The following is a 14,528-nucleotide window of genomic DNA, read 5'->3' as shown; positions in this document are numbered from 1 at the left end:
ATCTAATCAGTTGCCAAGTTGTGTAGATTTTACATCTCTCACATCTGTTCCCATCCCTCTATTCACATGGCCACCACCCTAATTCAGGCTCTGACCAGGACCCCTGATGGCTTCCTCTCGAAAAGAGATTGTTTCTAGTCTCTTTCCTCTTGAATTCATCCTCTTTAACAGCTGCCAAAATCATCTTTCTAAAGCACAAATGTGACTGTGTGATTGCCCTCTCTCCCCAATTCCCTTCTCAAGAAACTTCAGGGGCTCCATAATGCCTCTACAATACAATACAAACTGTTCAGCGTGGCACTTAGTCCTTCACAGCCTGGACTCAGCCTATCTTTCCAAGGTCATTTCACATTTCTCCCCAACATTCACTCTGTTTTCAGTCAAATTAGAGTGCTTGTGGCCCCCCAAGTGGGAATCCCAGAGCCCACCTCTGTGCTTTTGCACGCCTAGATTCTCTCTTCACTGACGCCCCTTCGAATCCTTGACTCAGGTACCACTTTCTTTGTGAAGCCTTTCTGGATTCCCCCAGCGGTTTCCTCAAGTATTCATTCTTAAAGCCCTTTGTCTGATCTCTCATGCTTACCTACTTTACATTATATTTATCTGTGTATGTGCCTTGTCTCCCAGTAGAATGTTAAGTTCCTTGAGGGCAGGAATTTCTTCATTTTTATCTTTGTATTCCCACAGTCTAGTACAATGCTGTACACATAGCAGGCATTTAATAAAAAAAAAGCTTGCTCAATGAGTTGACAAACAAGTTAATAGCTCAGACCCTGTATATACATTGGCATTTAGTTAAAGCCTGAGTGAAGGGAGTTTTGAGAGGCATGAGATGATTAGGTAGGGAATGCCTCATGGAAGGATGGGGTTTTGAACATCTACCTGAAGGCAGGAAATACCATGAAGGTAAAGATATAGTGATGAGATTGAGCAAGTCATGTGAGGGTGATAACAAGCAAATTTATGTAACTGCAGAAGAGTCTAATCCAAATCAAAAAGCAGAGAGAGGTAACAGGAAAGAATAGCACAGGATCTTAGAGCACAATAAATGAAGGTTGGACTTTACATAACAAGTAACCAGGAGCTTCTGTGGGATTCTAACATGTCCAAAAACACCATGGCAACATAATGATTCAAGGACGGCGTGAAGTGGTAGACTTTGGAGGTAGGACATTGTTGCGATAATTTGAGCTTGAGGTAATCAACGCCCGGATCAGAGTAATAGCTTTGGTGCTAGATCATAGTACAGAACTGGCTGAGCACTGAAATTTTTTAAAGAATAGTCATCAAGGGCATGATATCAACTCAGAATTAGGGCCCAGAAAAGCTCTTAGCCTGTGTTGCTTAACATTTTTGTCAACGACTTGGATGAAAACAGATTTTTCAAAAGCAAATTTTTCAAATCTGGAGATGACAGAGCTTGGAGAGACAGCAAACACATTAGATAACAGTCAGGATCCAAAATATTGACAATTTATGCTACAGTTAATTAAATGTTAATAAGTTAATAAGTTAAAAAGTTAATAAAATGAAATTGATCAGAAATAAAAGTAAAGTGTTATATTTGGGTTAAAAAAATCAATTTCACAAATACAAGGTGGGGGCAGGCAAGGTTAAAAAACATCTAGAGGTCCAGTAAATGGAAAGCTAATACAATCTTGGCCTATATTAGGAGAGGCATACTTATCCAGGACTAAAGGAGGTAGTCCTGCTCAACTTTGCCTTGGCCAGAGCACATTTAAAATAACATGTTCAGTTGGAAAGAGTACTGACTGACAAGGTGGGGAGTATTCACTGGAGGGAGCTAGGATGATGAAGGGACTAGAAACCATACTATGAGGATAGGAAGGAACTCAGAATGTTGAACCTAGATAAGGCTTAGGAGAGACAAAATAGCTGTCTCTACACATCAGAGGGGCTGTCATGTGGAAAAAGAATTAATTTGTTCCGCAGAGCCCAGAAAACAGAACCGGGGGGGGGATGGGTGGAAATGATAAAGAGGCAGATTTAAGCCCAATGGAAGGGAAGCTTCCCAAAAATGAGGGTTGGAATGAGCTGCCTCAGGGGGTCATGGGTTTCCCTTGACTGGAGGCCTGAGAGCAGAGGCAGAATGGCTACTTGTCAGGAATGCTCTAGCATGGATTCCATCCAGGTGCAGGTGGGTCTGTGAGGTCCCTTAGGAATAACAAGATGATGTGGGGAATCATACCCCACAGGAAGCATTTAGTAGTTACTGCATATGAACAACACCTGAATGATGAGATGTGCGGCTGAGCAAAGACTTAAGATGAGAGTGGGGAGAAGGGAACCGGGATAGCTGTCCTCAAATATTGGGGGTGCCATCACGTGGAAGAGAGAGTAGATTTTATTCTCTATGGTCCATAAAGCAGAATAGAAAAAATGGCAAGTAAAACGCTTAGCCTCCAATGTCTACACACAATGCCCAAAATTCAGGCAACAAGAACTATACAGGTCCCAAAGCAAGCAGAAAAATTCAGTCCATAGATATCACTGAAAAGTGGGATGAAGCCTATAACTAGAATATGGCTTTGGATGGCTGCACCTTATTCAAAAGAAGTTACATAAGTAAAAGTCAGGTTAAGGGGTAGCACTGGATTTTAAGAAGGTACACTCACATGAGAAAAATCAGGAAACAGAAGGGGGAAGGATAGTGGAGAGCATTTGGGTAAATATCAACAGAGGGAGAAACAGAAGCAAAATTGTCACTGAAGTATGCTACAGACCACAGCGAGAGGAAGAGGAAAGAGATGGGGATTTGAGAAATAGATCGCAAGCCTGGAACTGAGGAATGACAGAAGCAATGGGGAACTTCAATTATCCAGACATCTGTTGTGCTCTCTCAGTCAGAAGGATAGCAACTAAAAACATTAACTTGCTTTAATGATAATTTCAACTTTCTAAAGGTGGAGGAAGCAATAAGAGTAAATTCTATTCAGGATCTGATTTTCAAACAGGAAGAAGCTTGTGGCTGGAGTGGAAACGATGAGAATCCCGAAGGAATTCCCTCCTAGAGTTTACAATAGAGAAGTTGGGCATAGCGTGACATGCACCCTAGACCTGGAGAAAGTAGATTTCAAAGGGTACAAAGGATCTCATAAACTAAAGCTCTACAGGTGAAGACAGGCAAAAAGAAATGGTAAACTCTAAAGAACGAAATTCTGAGGATATAAAAGGGTACAATTCTGATAAGGAGAAAGAATGGAAGTTGTTCAAAGAGATCAATGTGAGTGTACTGGGAACCTGCCCACCAACTGAGATTGTAAAAAGAAACATACAAAAGATAGAAGCAAGGGATGAGTAAAATAGTGTGGTATGGTTCTAAAAGAAAGGTGTCAGGAGTTCTAACACTCAGGATATACTGAGCCTAGTGAGGAAATTTAGACAACATAATGAAGTTTTAACGTTATATCAGCAGAAAAGCGGAGATCAAAGAAGGGACAGGGCCCCTGCTTGAGGAAAGGACAAAGGTAACAGCCAACACAGAAAAGACAGAGCTGCTCAATTTTTATCGTGTTTCTGTTTTCTCTGCAAGAGAATGATCTTTGCACTGGAAATGACAGGACCAAAATTACAAACAGGAACTTGGTACTCAAGATAAGCAAGGAAATATAAGAGAATACTTGGGTGACTTCAATGAATTCAAATGAACAACTCTCAGGCACTTAAAGAATTGCCAGATGTGACTGTTAAGCCATAGTTAGGGATGTTTGCAAGAATGGTTGTGAAATCACTAATAATAAGAGAAACAGAAATCAAAATAACCCTGAGGTTTCACCTCACACTTAGCAAGCTGGCAAAGATGACAAAAGATGGGAATAGTTTATGCTGGAGGGGTTGTGGAAAGACAGGCACACTGATGCACCGTTGGTGGAGGTGTGAATTGGCACAAACATTCTGGAAAGCAATTTGGAATTAGGCAAATAAAGTGACTAAAATGTCCATAATACCCTTTTGAGACAGAGACAGAGACAGAGATATACACTCCCAAAGAGAGCACTGACAAAAAGAAAGGCTCCCTATAAAACAAATATTTATAGCAGCACTTTTTGAGGTAAAAAAGAAATGGAAGCAAAGTAGATGCTGATGGAATGAGGAATAAACTGTGGCACATGAACATAACGAAATATTACTGAGCTGTAACAAACTATGTACATAAATACAGAAGCATAGAAAAATTTATGTGAATGGATATAAAATGAAATAAGCAGAGTCAAGAATGTAACATATACAATGACTACAACAATATAAACAGAAAGATCACAATAAAATTGAAAGTGAATGTTGCATGATTATGAAAAATAAGTTTGGCCCTAAAGAGAAGATATTAGAAGATTTCTCCCTCTGCTGCATCTCAGAGGGGGGAGTCCAAAGATACGGAACACTGCATATAGTGGGCAATCAGGATGGTGAAGAACACTGAGTCTTCCTCAATGGATGTCTTTGATCAGAAGGGGAATGACCACTTGTTGGGTATGTTATGATGTATATATTCTTTTTGGGGTATGGACTGCTGAGTAAATCAAACTCTAAAAAAATTCTATGATTCTGATCCTTTGGTTGCCAAGTTAAAGGGAGGCAGGTTTCAGTTAGATATAAGGAGAAACTGTCTAGCTGCCAGCAATGGGATGGGCTACCTCACAAAAGCTCCCAGTCATGGGAAATAGCAAGACTGGAGGAATTAGGAAGTTGGATTAGATGACATTTAAGATCTCTACAAATTGTAATTTTGGATTCTAGGCATGAGGACAACCAGGAGAGCAAAGTATCACCACTGATAAGCCTTTATCATAGGTCTCCATCATATTTCTGTCCGTTACATTAACTTAAAGTCTTAGTCTGGAAAGGCTACTGCTTTAAAAAAAAAAGATGGCAAGGAAAATACCACTGATTTTTCCTATTCTGACTTCAATGTGCTTTGAACTGTACAATGGAAAGATAAATAAATAAAGAGGTTCTAGTTTTGATGTTGAGCCAGTGCAGTGTAATGGAAATACATGGATATGTAATTTAATAACCTGAGTTCGAATCTCTGCTACTTATTACTTGTGTGGCCTTTGATAAACCTCTCTGGGTCTCAATTTCCTCACCTGAATTACAGGATTGTCTAAGTTCCCTTCCAATTAAAAAAAAAAAAATCCTACAATCCACACATCTGAAAAGGCTTAACTCCAAAATAAGGAGTGCAAAAAAAGCCATTACGCGAACAAGTGATTTATCTGACCGCTGGAAGGTCTGTTTTAAAGCAAACTTGGAACCTAAAGACAACAAAAAGTATGTCTTAAGTGACTACCTGGGAGAGTAGGCATTAGAACTCTGTTTTGGGAGCACAGCCGAATGGAAGCTTTTTTTTTCCTAATCCATAGTATGCTTAATTGATAACAGAAACCACCAGAATTGATGAGTTAGCGAAAAAGCAGAAGATAAGGAAAGCAGGCATAATTCATTGGTTTGTTAAGGGTTGAATGAAGATTTTGAGAGGAACAAAAAACTGACTTTTTGAAATCTATTAAATACAAACATAGTCTTTTTGGGCAGCTATTATTTTTAGCTGCGTTGAGGTTCAAAGTTGGCACAGCATATGTAAAATAACCTGTTCCACCTTCTACTTGAAAGACAGGTTATCTACAAATGTGTTCATTTCTTTTACCTCATCCCATTGCTTCTATACAGCCTGTTCATCAAAGGACACTGCTCCCCAAGGAAAACTTAAAAAGGAAAAACTTTCTGGTCGTGATGGGGGACAAATTAGGGTGTCTTTAATATATACCAGAAACTAACAAATGTGGACAAAACTATTAATTTTACCCCAATGCTTAAGACCAAGTACAATATTATGTAGTAAAAAAGTTTGGGGTTTTTTTTGTGACCAATTTATTCTCTATGTGGGTCTGACTGCACTCAAATCAAGTCAGACAAGTATAGACTTCAGATACCATGACTAATTCCGGTGCTCTTTCAGACGTGGCAAAAGATAACAAGTTTGAGTTCAAAGTTCTAGCAAACCAAATAAGCCATTTCAGCCATATGTTTTCAACTATTTCCACTTAATGCAATTGTTTCTGCAATCTCAAGAGCTAGGTGCTGGCATTTGTATGGTTCAATACTGTATGACTCAGGAAGTTTCTTTCTTTTTTTTCTAAAGACACTAAATCACAGACTGTTGGATCCAGGACTAGTGAGGTCATTCCATCCAATCCAATTTTATGGATGAAAAACCTAAGCCTCTGGAGAGGTTGAGTACCACATCTTCTTCTAGTTGGTACATTAGCTTCAATCTGTCAGTGGTAGTGCCAAGATTAAAACAGAAATCTCCTAACTCTGTCCAGTACCTGCAGGGTGGTTTATAAATTCAGGTCATTCAAGTGAAATCATATACAGATTTTCTGACAACTGCCGGAATATATTCCTAGCACCTATGCTCCATACTCATTATGGAGCATATTTTAGGTTCCCTCCCCCCTACCCAATAGAGATGATTTGTGCTATGCCACCCATATTACTCTTGAGACCAGTTGCATAAATTTGAGAAAAACTGACAGAGGTCAAGAGAGTAATCTGAAGGGCTCTGATTAGCTTTTCTTTGTGCAAAGCAAACTGGACCATGGACCCATTAATAGCATTCTCTCATCAAATAAGAATAACTAACCAAATGAGACATTACTTCACAAAAATCTCAATAAATTGTTGAGCCATACTCCTGTAAAAGATATATCCTTAGTTGTAAGGGAATTATCTTCTTTACCTAGATTACCAAAATAATAATTGATCTTTCAGATTATATCATAATTTGTTTTAGCACAAGAAGAGGATTCTCAACAGAAGCAAATCCCATTCCTTTGAATAAAAAGAAGGCTCTATATAACAATGCTATTTAGTATGGTACTGTGGTATTTGCATGCACAGACATATATTAAGAGCAAAGCACTGTGTTCCATAGGAAGTTTTATATTGATTAGGTTACAGTGAACTTGCTTAAAAATATGTGATACTGAATTAAAGTAACTCTCAGGTTTCATTTTATATATTGAAAGTTGGTAAAAATGATAAAATAAAAACTTTTATTTAGCTTTTAAAGTACTTTATAATCAGGCCCCAACCTATCTTTCCAGTCCCACTGTACATTCATCTCACCTTTCATCACAGAAACGTGAAAGTCTTAAATGTTGAAAACTCAGTCCACTTCTTTAAGGAGGGAAAAAATAACTTTGTTCATGGTAACTAGGGCACGATAAAAAAAAAACTACTCTTCTTGGGAGATACATGTACTCTTTAATTGAAGTGCTAGTGCCTTCTTTCTTTTTGATGTTGTTTTAAACTCAGGAAACCAAAATGATAGCCACTCACGCACCAGGCTATTAACATACCTCCCAAGGCACTCTATTAGCCAGCCAAATAAGCCTTCTCTGTGCCTGGAATGCACTCTTTGCTCAGAGACCTTCTCTTACTTCAAGCACCAACTTCAAGAAGTGCTCACGAACTTCTATATGAAACCTTTCCTGATCACACTCCAACTAAATGCTCTCCTTCCTTGTATTTATTGTCTTGATATTTATTCTGTACATACTGACACATGTACTTGTCAAGTCCAGTAGAATATAACCTCCTTGAGTAGGGATTATTTCACTCTATCTCTGTATCCCTAGTGCTAGGCATAGTGCCTGGTACACAGTAATAAAGTCTCCTTGATTTACTGATTGAAGAAATGGGAACAGTAAATGTTGGAGGGGATGAAGGAAGACAGGCATACTGATATACTTGGAGGAGATGGAAACTGACCCAGCTGTTCTGCAGATCAATTTGGAATTATGCAAGTAAAGTGATTAAACTGCACTTCCCCTAATCCAATGATTCCAGCATGGAGCATAGATTCCAAAGAGGTCAAAGACAGGAACAAAAGTCCAATATTTACCAAAATATCCTCATAGCAGCATGTGTTGTGGTAGCAAAGAACTGGAAACAAGGTGGGTTGTCCATCAATTAAAGAATGGCCAAAAACTATGCCATATGAACATAATGGAACATCACTGTACAGTAAAAATGAACATGAAAACTCTGGAGAAACACAGGAAGACTTGAATGAATTGATACAGAGTGAAACAAGATTACTCAAAATATCACTAAAAATTAATGACAATGTAGAAGATCACTAATCAGAAGCCAAACCAAGGAAATGGAAAACCAAAACTGAAGAAAGAGAATGAAACATACAACTCTCCTCTTGTTAGAGAGATGGGGGGCTACTAAGGCAGAATGTTGCATACACCATCAGTGGTCACAATGCCACTTCCAATTTCTACTGCTCCCCAGCTATCTCCACCGCAAAACATCCCAATTGCTATGCCATCTATTTATGGGGAGAAAAGGTTATACAAAAAATTTCATGATCCTAGAAAAGGGAAGGGTGGGTACTCTTTCCCCTGATGAGTCTAAATTATTTCTTAATATAAGAGAAGTTCAATGCCAACTGCTTTACCTCCCAACCCTCTAGATGGGAAATAAGTCATATACTAATGTACACAGTAAAACAAAATTCTACCGTAACACAAGTTAGAGGTCCTATGGAGGTTATTGAGATTTAACTCATCCTACCATCCATTAACACCTGTTCAATGCTCTAAAAAACTACCGTTTCTAAATAAGGGGGAAACCTGTACAAAGACTTAGATGTTTCCCTTAAGAATTCAACATGACAAAGGCTCTTTAGAAATTGATGTAACATCATCCTACAAATGTATAGGAATATTGGGTAATACTATGCAAATTACTTGTGAAGCAGTTGCTATTACCTGAACCTTCCCTTCTAGTTAAAATTGTAGTATAAAACACTAGTGCATGTAACACCAATTTCTGTGTAGCTTCAGGAAGCCTTAGGGTGATTGCAGTGTGGTGAAACATCCAGTTTCCCTACTTTGGAGTCACTCAAGAAATATTAGTTATTATGAAAGACTTTTTATTGATTTTAACATCTCAACATCTCTGGTCTGTCTCCTCTCTCCTCACATGGCACCACTATAGTTCAGTCCCTCTTCACCTGAATTACTACAATAGCTAATTATTTTCCCTGCAACCAGTTTCTCCCCTCATCAATCCTTCTTAAAGTGTAGGTCTGATCATGTCAGTCCCTGCTCAAGAAGTTTCAATGGCACCCCACTGCCTCTAGGATAAACTAACAATTCCTGTTTGGAATTTTAAAGTCCTTCACAACTTGGCTCCAGCCTTTCCAGGTTTATTACACACTACTCCCTCTTCCCCATTCTACCTCTTTACTGGCTAGTCTCCATACCCAATATTTCACCTCTGGCCTTGCCTTTGCAGAGGTTGTGCCTTAGGTCTGGAACGCTCTCACCCATTTTCTCTACTTCTTTCTTCCTTCGGCTTAAGTGCCATATTTTTCAGTCCTTTCCTGACTCCCAGAGTTGATAGTTCCCAACTCACCCTCATCACCTGTACTTATTTGTATATATTCTATATACATGAATATACCTCAAACTATCCACCCTCCCACCCCCAAGACCAGTGTAATATAGGCCCTTTGAGGGCAAAGATCTCCCTTTTATATTTATATCCTAGCAAAATACCTGGAATATAACAGGTGCTTAATAATTGCTGACTGAGGCCTGAAGACTCTGCAACATTCTCTCCTTCCTCTGCCTTCCTAAAACATTATCTATCTTAACACATTGTTTCATGTGAATCAGGCATTTAAAAATTTTCTTTTTAGTTATTCTAGCCAGAAAGACTAACTTAGGGCTCAGTGACCTCTTTTATCATGAAGGTTTCCAGTCTGACCAAGCCATTACATTGTTTCACTGACAAGCCTAAAGAAAGTAGACTGGGAGAAGGAAATCTGGCAGAGGAAAACAAACAAAAAAAGTAAAGACCAAAGAATGGAGGAGAAGAAAAACTGAGGCATGATAGTGAAAAGGACCTCCAAAAAGTAGATGCGCCTGTGGCACAGGCTGCTTTCAACTGACCACAGGATTTAATGCTGGAAGGAACCTTAAGAGATCATTTTGCCTAACCCGCTCATGTTTTACAGAGGAGGAAAATAATGCCCAGAAAAGTGAGGTCACTCAGATAGGAGAACTGGGATTTGAACCTAGATCTGTGGACTCCAAATCCAGCACTCTTTTCACTACACCACAAAACATGACACCTCCAAACTCATCCCTGCAATAGGCATTTAAGGGGCGTCTGCTAAGCTCTGGGCCCAGGGCTGAGCTGGGAGGAGAGTACGGAGCTTCCCCCTCCTAAGAAGACCCACTCCGAGACCAGGGAATCTGAAAAGTGAGCTCAGGACGGGGTCTTCGAATGTGGAGGGCGGGGGGTGCTCAGCCAGCCCGAGGACCGCCCCTCCCACTACGCCCCCAAGGCTGACAGGCCAGCCGAGCCAGGCACAGAGTGGCGGGGACAGGGAGGGCAATCTTGGCGTCCTCGGTAACCGACTGACCGACATCCGCTACCCTTGGCCCGCGGCCCGCCTCCCCGCCCCCAGGGCCGGGGCTCCTAGAGTCCTGTGCCCCGGCCCCTTCAGGCCCTCACTTGTGGGTCTGCTGGTACAGCGGATCCATTGCTCAGTCCCGCCGGCTCCCGGTTCCCCTGAACACGTCCACCACAGACCCGCTTCCGGCTTCCGGCTTCAGGTCCCACTTCTATTTCCGCTCTTTACTTTGGGTTGACTCTATAGGCACCTGACTAACTAGCCGGCCGACGGGACCGAAGGGTATGTCAAAGGGGAAGAAGAAGAGAGCCTTTTAGTCGTCTCTTCTATCGCAGTGAGCAAGACCACCTAGTTTATCCAGGAGGACATGTCGAGGCGAAATGGCATATTTGAATCAGGCAATTATGATAGGTAGTCTTGGAGGACCCTCAAGGGTCCTGAGAGGAATGACAGAGAACGGGAGGAGGGAGGGAGCGCATGCCTTCTCTCTAGCACCGCCCCCTAGGGGGCGGGGCCGTGGCACTAGGCGCTCGTGGCCGGGATTGAATCTGGCTCTGAGCGTTTGATTTCTTGGAGTGAGGTCCTTGTACTCTGAACCATTCTCCGCCCTTTTGCACTATTTCCATTTGCCACGTCTTTGTCCTGCTTTCACCTTAATGTTCCTGCACTATTAGAACTGGACTGGACCCTAGAACTGATTTAGTGCAATCCCTGCTCCTCCCCTAATGTTACAAAGAAGTAAACTGAGGCTCAGAAAGGGGAAATGACTTCCCCTAGAGCAGATCTTAACTGGTAGCTAGTGGCAAAGACGGGGCTGCATCCAACATCTGAATCCACTTGCATTTCAGTTGCCTTTCATTACTACTGTACCAAACCTTCTTCCAAAAACCTTTGATGTTTGCTAGCTCATTTGGTCTCCATAGTGCTGCTTGTGAGGGAGGAAAGTCAAATAGGTAGTTGAGAAAATAGGCTCATAGACTTTCTCTTCAGCTATGTTCCTTCAGCCTTTAAACGTGATCTAATGGCATATCACCCCCTCCCAGACTATTTTTCCAGTTCCCAACTGTTATTGGCAGGCTGGGCCTCCCATGGAGTGACTTGACTACTCTTAGGGCTGTACAGATAAACCTAAGGGGATGGGGTTTCTATCATTGTTGCTCTCGAGCCCCCGTTGGTGTGCTTCCTTGTCTTAGCTTTTAGAAAGGGCATTTACAAGCAGGTAGAGCAAGAGCAGTTACAGAAACATTCCTTGAAAGGCAGTGAGGGCACATTTTTCTTTTGCAGAAGGTCTTTAGGGACAGTGGGCTAATATTTAGTGTATGGCTGAAGGGTAAACTCATAGCTTTTGTTTGCTACAAGACCTTTTCTTCCTCTGTGGAGTCCCCATGAAGTTCCCCTTAGGTATAGTTTGGGGTTTCAAAGATCAATGTCCTTATAAAGTCCTGAAGCTACCTTTCCTCAGTGTATCTAGTTTACCCTCTTCGTGTCTATCAGCTCTTGGTACAGATGCTGCTATCAGCCATTGCTGCTCCAGTGGACACTTCTATGGATGCTAATGAGATCTCCTTGTCTTCTGCCCTTTTGAAGTTCACAAGGTTGTCATCTGGTCAAGAAGGAGGGAAAGAATGACCTTGTCTGCTGGCAGACCTGAAGTGCCTTGAGCCTAGGGCCCATTAGAAGGGTTGGTTGTTTTATCAAGATAGAAAGATAGATAGATAGATGACAGACAGACAAATGGACAAGTGCAAAATGGCCTTTACCCTTCTGAAGTAACAGTGACAGAGATAGCAGTAGGAGGTGCTAAAAATCACAGGCTTTAAATTGTCTATAAACATTTATTTGACTGACTGCTTTGAGGAAGGGCTCAGGCCAGCTATCCTTAAATATTCTTCTAGGTCTATTTCTGACTCTAGACTTCAATACTAACAGGACCTCCCGCTTCTACCCCCTATCCTTTTCAGCTCTCTTTTACGTGTTGTCTTCCCCCACTAGAATGTAAGTTCCTTGAGGGCCGGGCTGTCTTTCTTTTTGCTTGTATAAATGTATCCCCAAGGGCTTAGCATGGTGCCTGGCCCATAGTATATATTTACTAAATGCTTGTTGACTGACTGACTAAATGCAAACTCTTTGTCCAATGATTAATGAGTTGATACATTACTGGAACAAATTACCTAAATAAACACTAATAAAGTTGAGGACTGGACTTGTGATTTCGTTGGTATAGGAAACATCTGAGTAAGGAAACTCCCTCTACCAATGCAGGTTAGCATCTTCTCTGCAATTTATAGTCTTAGAGAGTTGCCTAAAGCACTTGGAGGTTAAATGACTTGCCCAAGGTATGTGTCAGAGGTGGGACCCAGGTCTTCTTGGCTTCAGGTCTGGCTCTTTATCCATTATTCCATGCTACCTCTATAAATACTGACATTTTCACAATAAATTAATTTAGAAGTTAAAAGGAAGTTGCAGTGAAGTAGAAGTATGGTTGACAGGTCATCTCTGAAAAGACAAATAAAAGAATTGTTTTCATATTGTGCTGAGAGTAACAAAAAATAATTTCAGGAAACACTTGGTCATTTCATTCTGCAGTGCTCATGGTGATCATAAGCAAAAAGTCCACCATAAAGGTAATTGCAACTTACGTACTAACATTTGTTGCCTAAGGTAAAGTAGAGAAATTCTATGAAGAACTTAACAAAATCCTTCAAACCAAGCCACTGACATTTATATTGATCTTGGTGACTCCAGTGCAAAAGCGGGCATAGGGAAGGATGGTTTAAAAAAAATACATTGGGAAACATGTTTGAGACTTCTAGTTAAGATGGCAAAATAAAAATTTCCAGGCAATCCCTGAGAAACACCTACTAATGATTAAGAACAGCACCATATGAAACACCAGAACTAAATAAAAGGACCATTCTATAATGAACTGCACAAAGCTAGGGCTACTCCAGGGGTCAAAGCCTCTCCATAGGAGATGATACAAAGAAATCAAGGCAAGCAGGACTGGGGATTTGGGGATCCCCCAGGAGATAGGCCTAAAGTCAATGCCATATCTGGTGCGATTTCTCTAGTAGCTGGAGCCTGAAGCCACAGCTTTCTGGGTGAGTGACTACACAAGGAAGTAAGCCAAGGCCAATACAGCTATGACCTTGAAATGCCCTAGAAGACAGTTGTTAAGCCAATACAATCTTAAGTCAGGCATGCTTCAAGAGCTGGAGCCTAGCAGGTGTCTACACAAAGAAGCAGACAAAGCCAGTGCAACCAGGAACAGAAGACACCCCAGGAGACAGAAATTTCAGACAAAAGTACTGGTTGGGACTTGGCCCCAACATGATTCAGCTCACGATACCAGGCCAGCGCTGTGGTCTCAGGCAAGAGCTGTGGACGAAGTCAGAGCCTGGTCACAGGCAAATTTTCATACAGGAACTACATTGGGAGAGGTGGAATCAAAATCCAACTGCACCATATGAAACTGACACAGGAAAACAATTTTTGGATTGAAGCAGGGAAGAACATAGCCCTTGTACCACATTATCCCTTCTAGGACTGCTACAAGAGATAGTACCTCTACCTATTTTTTGTGTGCATGTGGTTTTTTTTTTGTTGTTTGTTTGTTTTTTAGGCAATTGGGGTTAAGTGACTTGCCCAGGGTCACACAGCTAGTAAGTGTCAAGTGTTTGGTCAAATGCTGGATTTGAACTCAGGTCTTCCTGACTTCAGGGCCAGTGCTCTATCCACTGCGCCACCTAGCTGCCCTCTTTACCTAACTATTGCACAACAGAGTACAGGGAGAGGACAGATACTGGCTCTGTCACAAAGACTTAATGCAAGAACTGAAACTGATGACATAGGAAAGCAGCATAAATCTCATTGTTGCTCAGTGTTTTTTCAGTTGTGTCTGACTCTTTGTGACCCTATTTGAAGTTTTCTTGGCAGAGATGCTGGAGTGGTTTGCCATGTCCCCCTCCAGCTCATTTGACAGATGAGGAACCTGAGGCAAACAGGGAAGTGACTGGCCCAGGGTCACACAGCTAGTGTCTGAGGCTGGATTTGAATTCAGGAAGAT

General features: G+C 41.2%; 1 protein-coding gene across 4 annotated transcripts in view; it reads right to left on the bottom strand.

The window, feature by feature from the left end:
- GOSR2 (golgi SNAP receptor complex member 2) overlaps nucleotides 1-10,675 on the bottom strand; it is a 40,158-nt gene extending 29,483 nt beyond the window's left edge. For 2 of the 4 annotated variants that reach the window (XM_020997609.2, XM_020997611.2), the window contains exon 1: nucleotides 10,564-10,675. In XM_020997609.2, coding sequence (XP_020853268.1) covers nucleotides 10,564-10,592 — 29 coding nt within the window. In that variant the 5' untranslated portion in view covers nucleotides 10,593-10,675. The remainder of the gene's footprint in view (nucleotides 1-10,563) is intronic. The other 2 variants (XM_020997608.2, XM_020997610.2) reach the window with 1 other exon arrangement.
- Between the last annotated feature and the right edge of the window lie 3,853 nt (nucleotides 10,676-14,528).

Source organism: Phascolarctos cinereus, unplaced genomic scaffold, assembly GCF_003287225.1.
Source record: "Phascolarctos cinereus isolate Bilbo 61053 unplaced genomic scaffold, phaCin_HiC Scaffold_5;HRSCAF=322, whole genome shotgun sequence".
NCBI lineage: Eukaryota > Metazoa > Chordata > Mammalia > Diprotodontia > Phascolarctidae > Phascolarctos > Phascolarctos cinereus.
The sequence above is the reverse complement of the archived record's forward strand: the minus strand, read 5'-3'. Positions and strand labels throughout refer to the sequence as shown.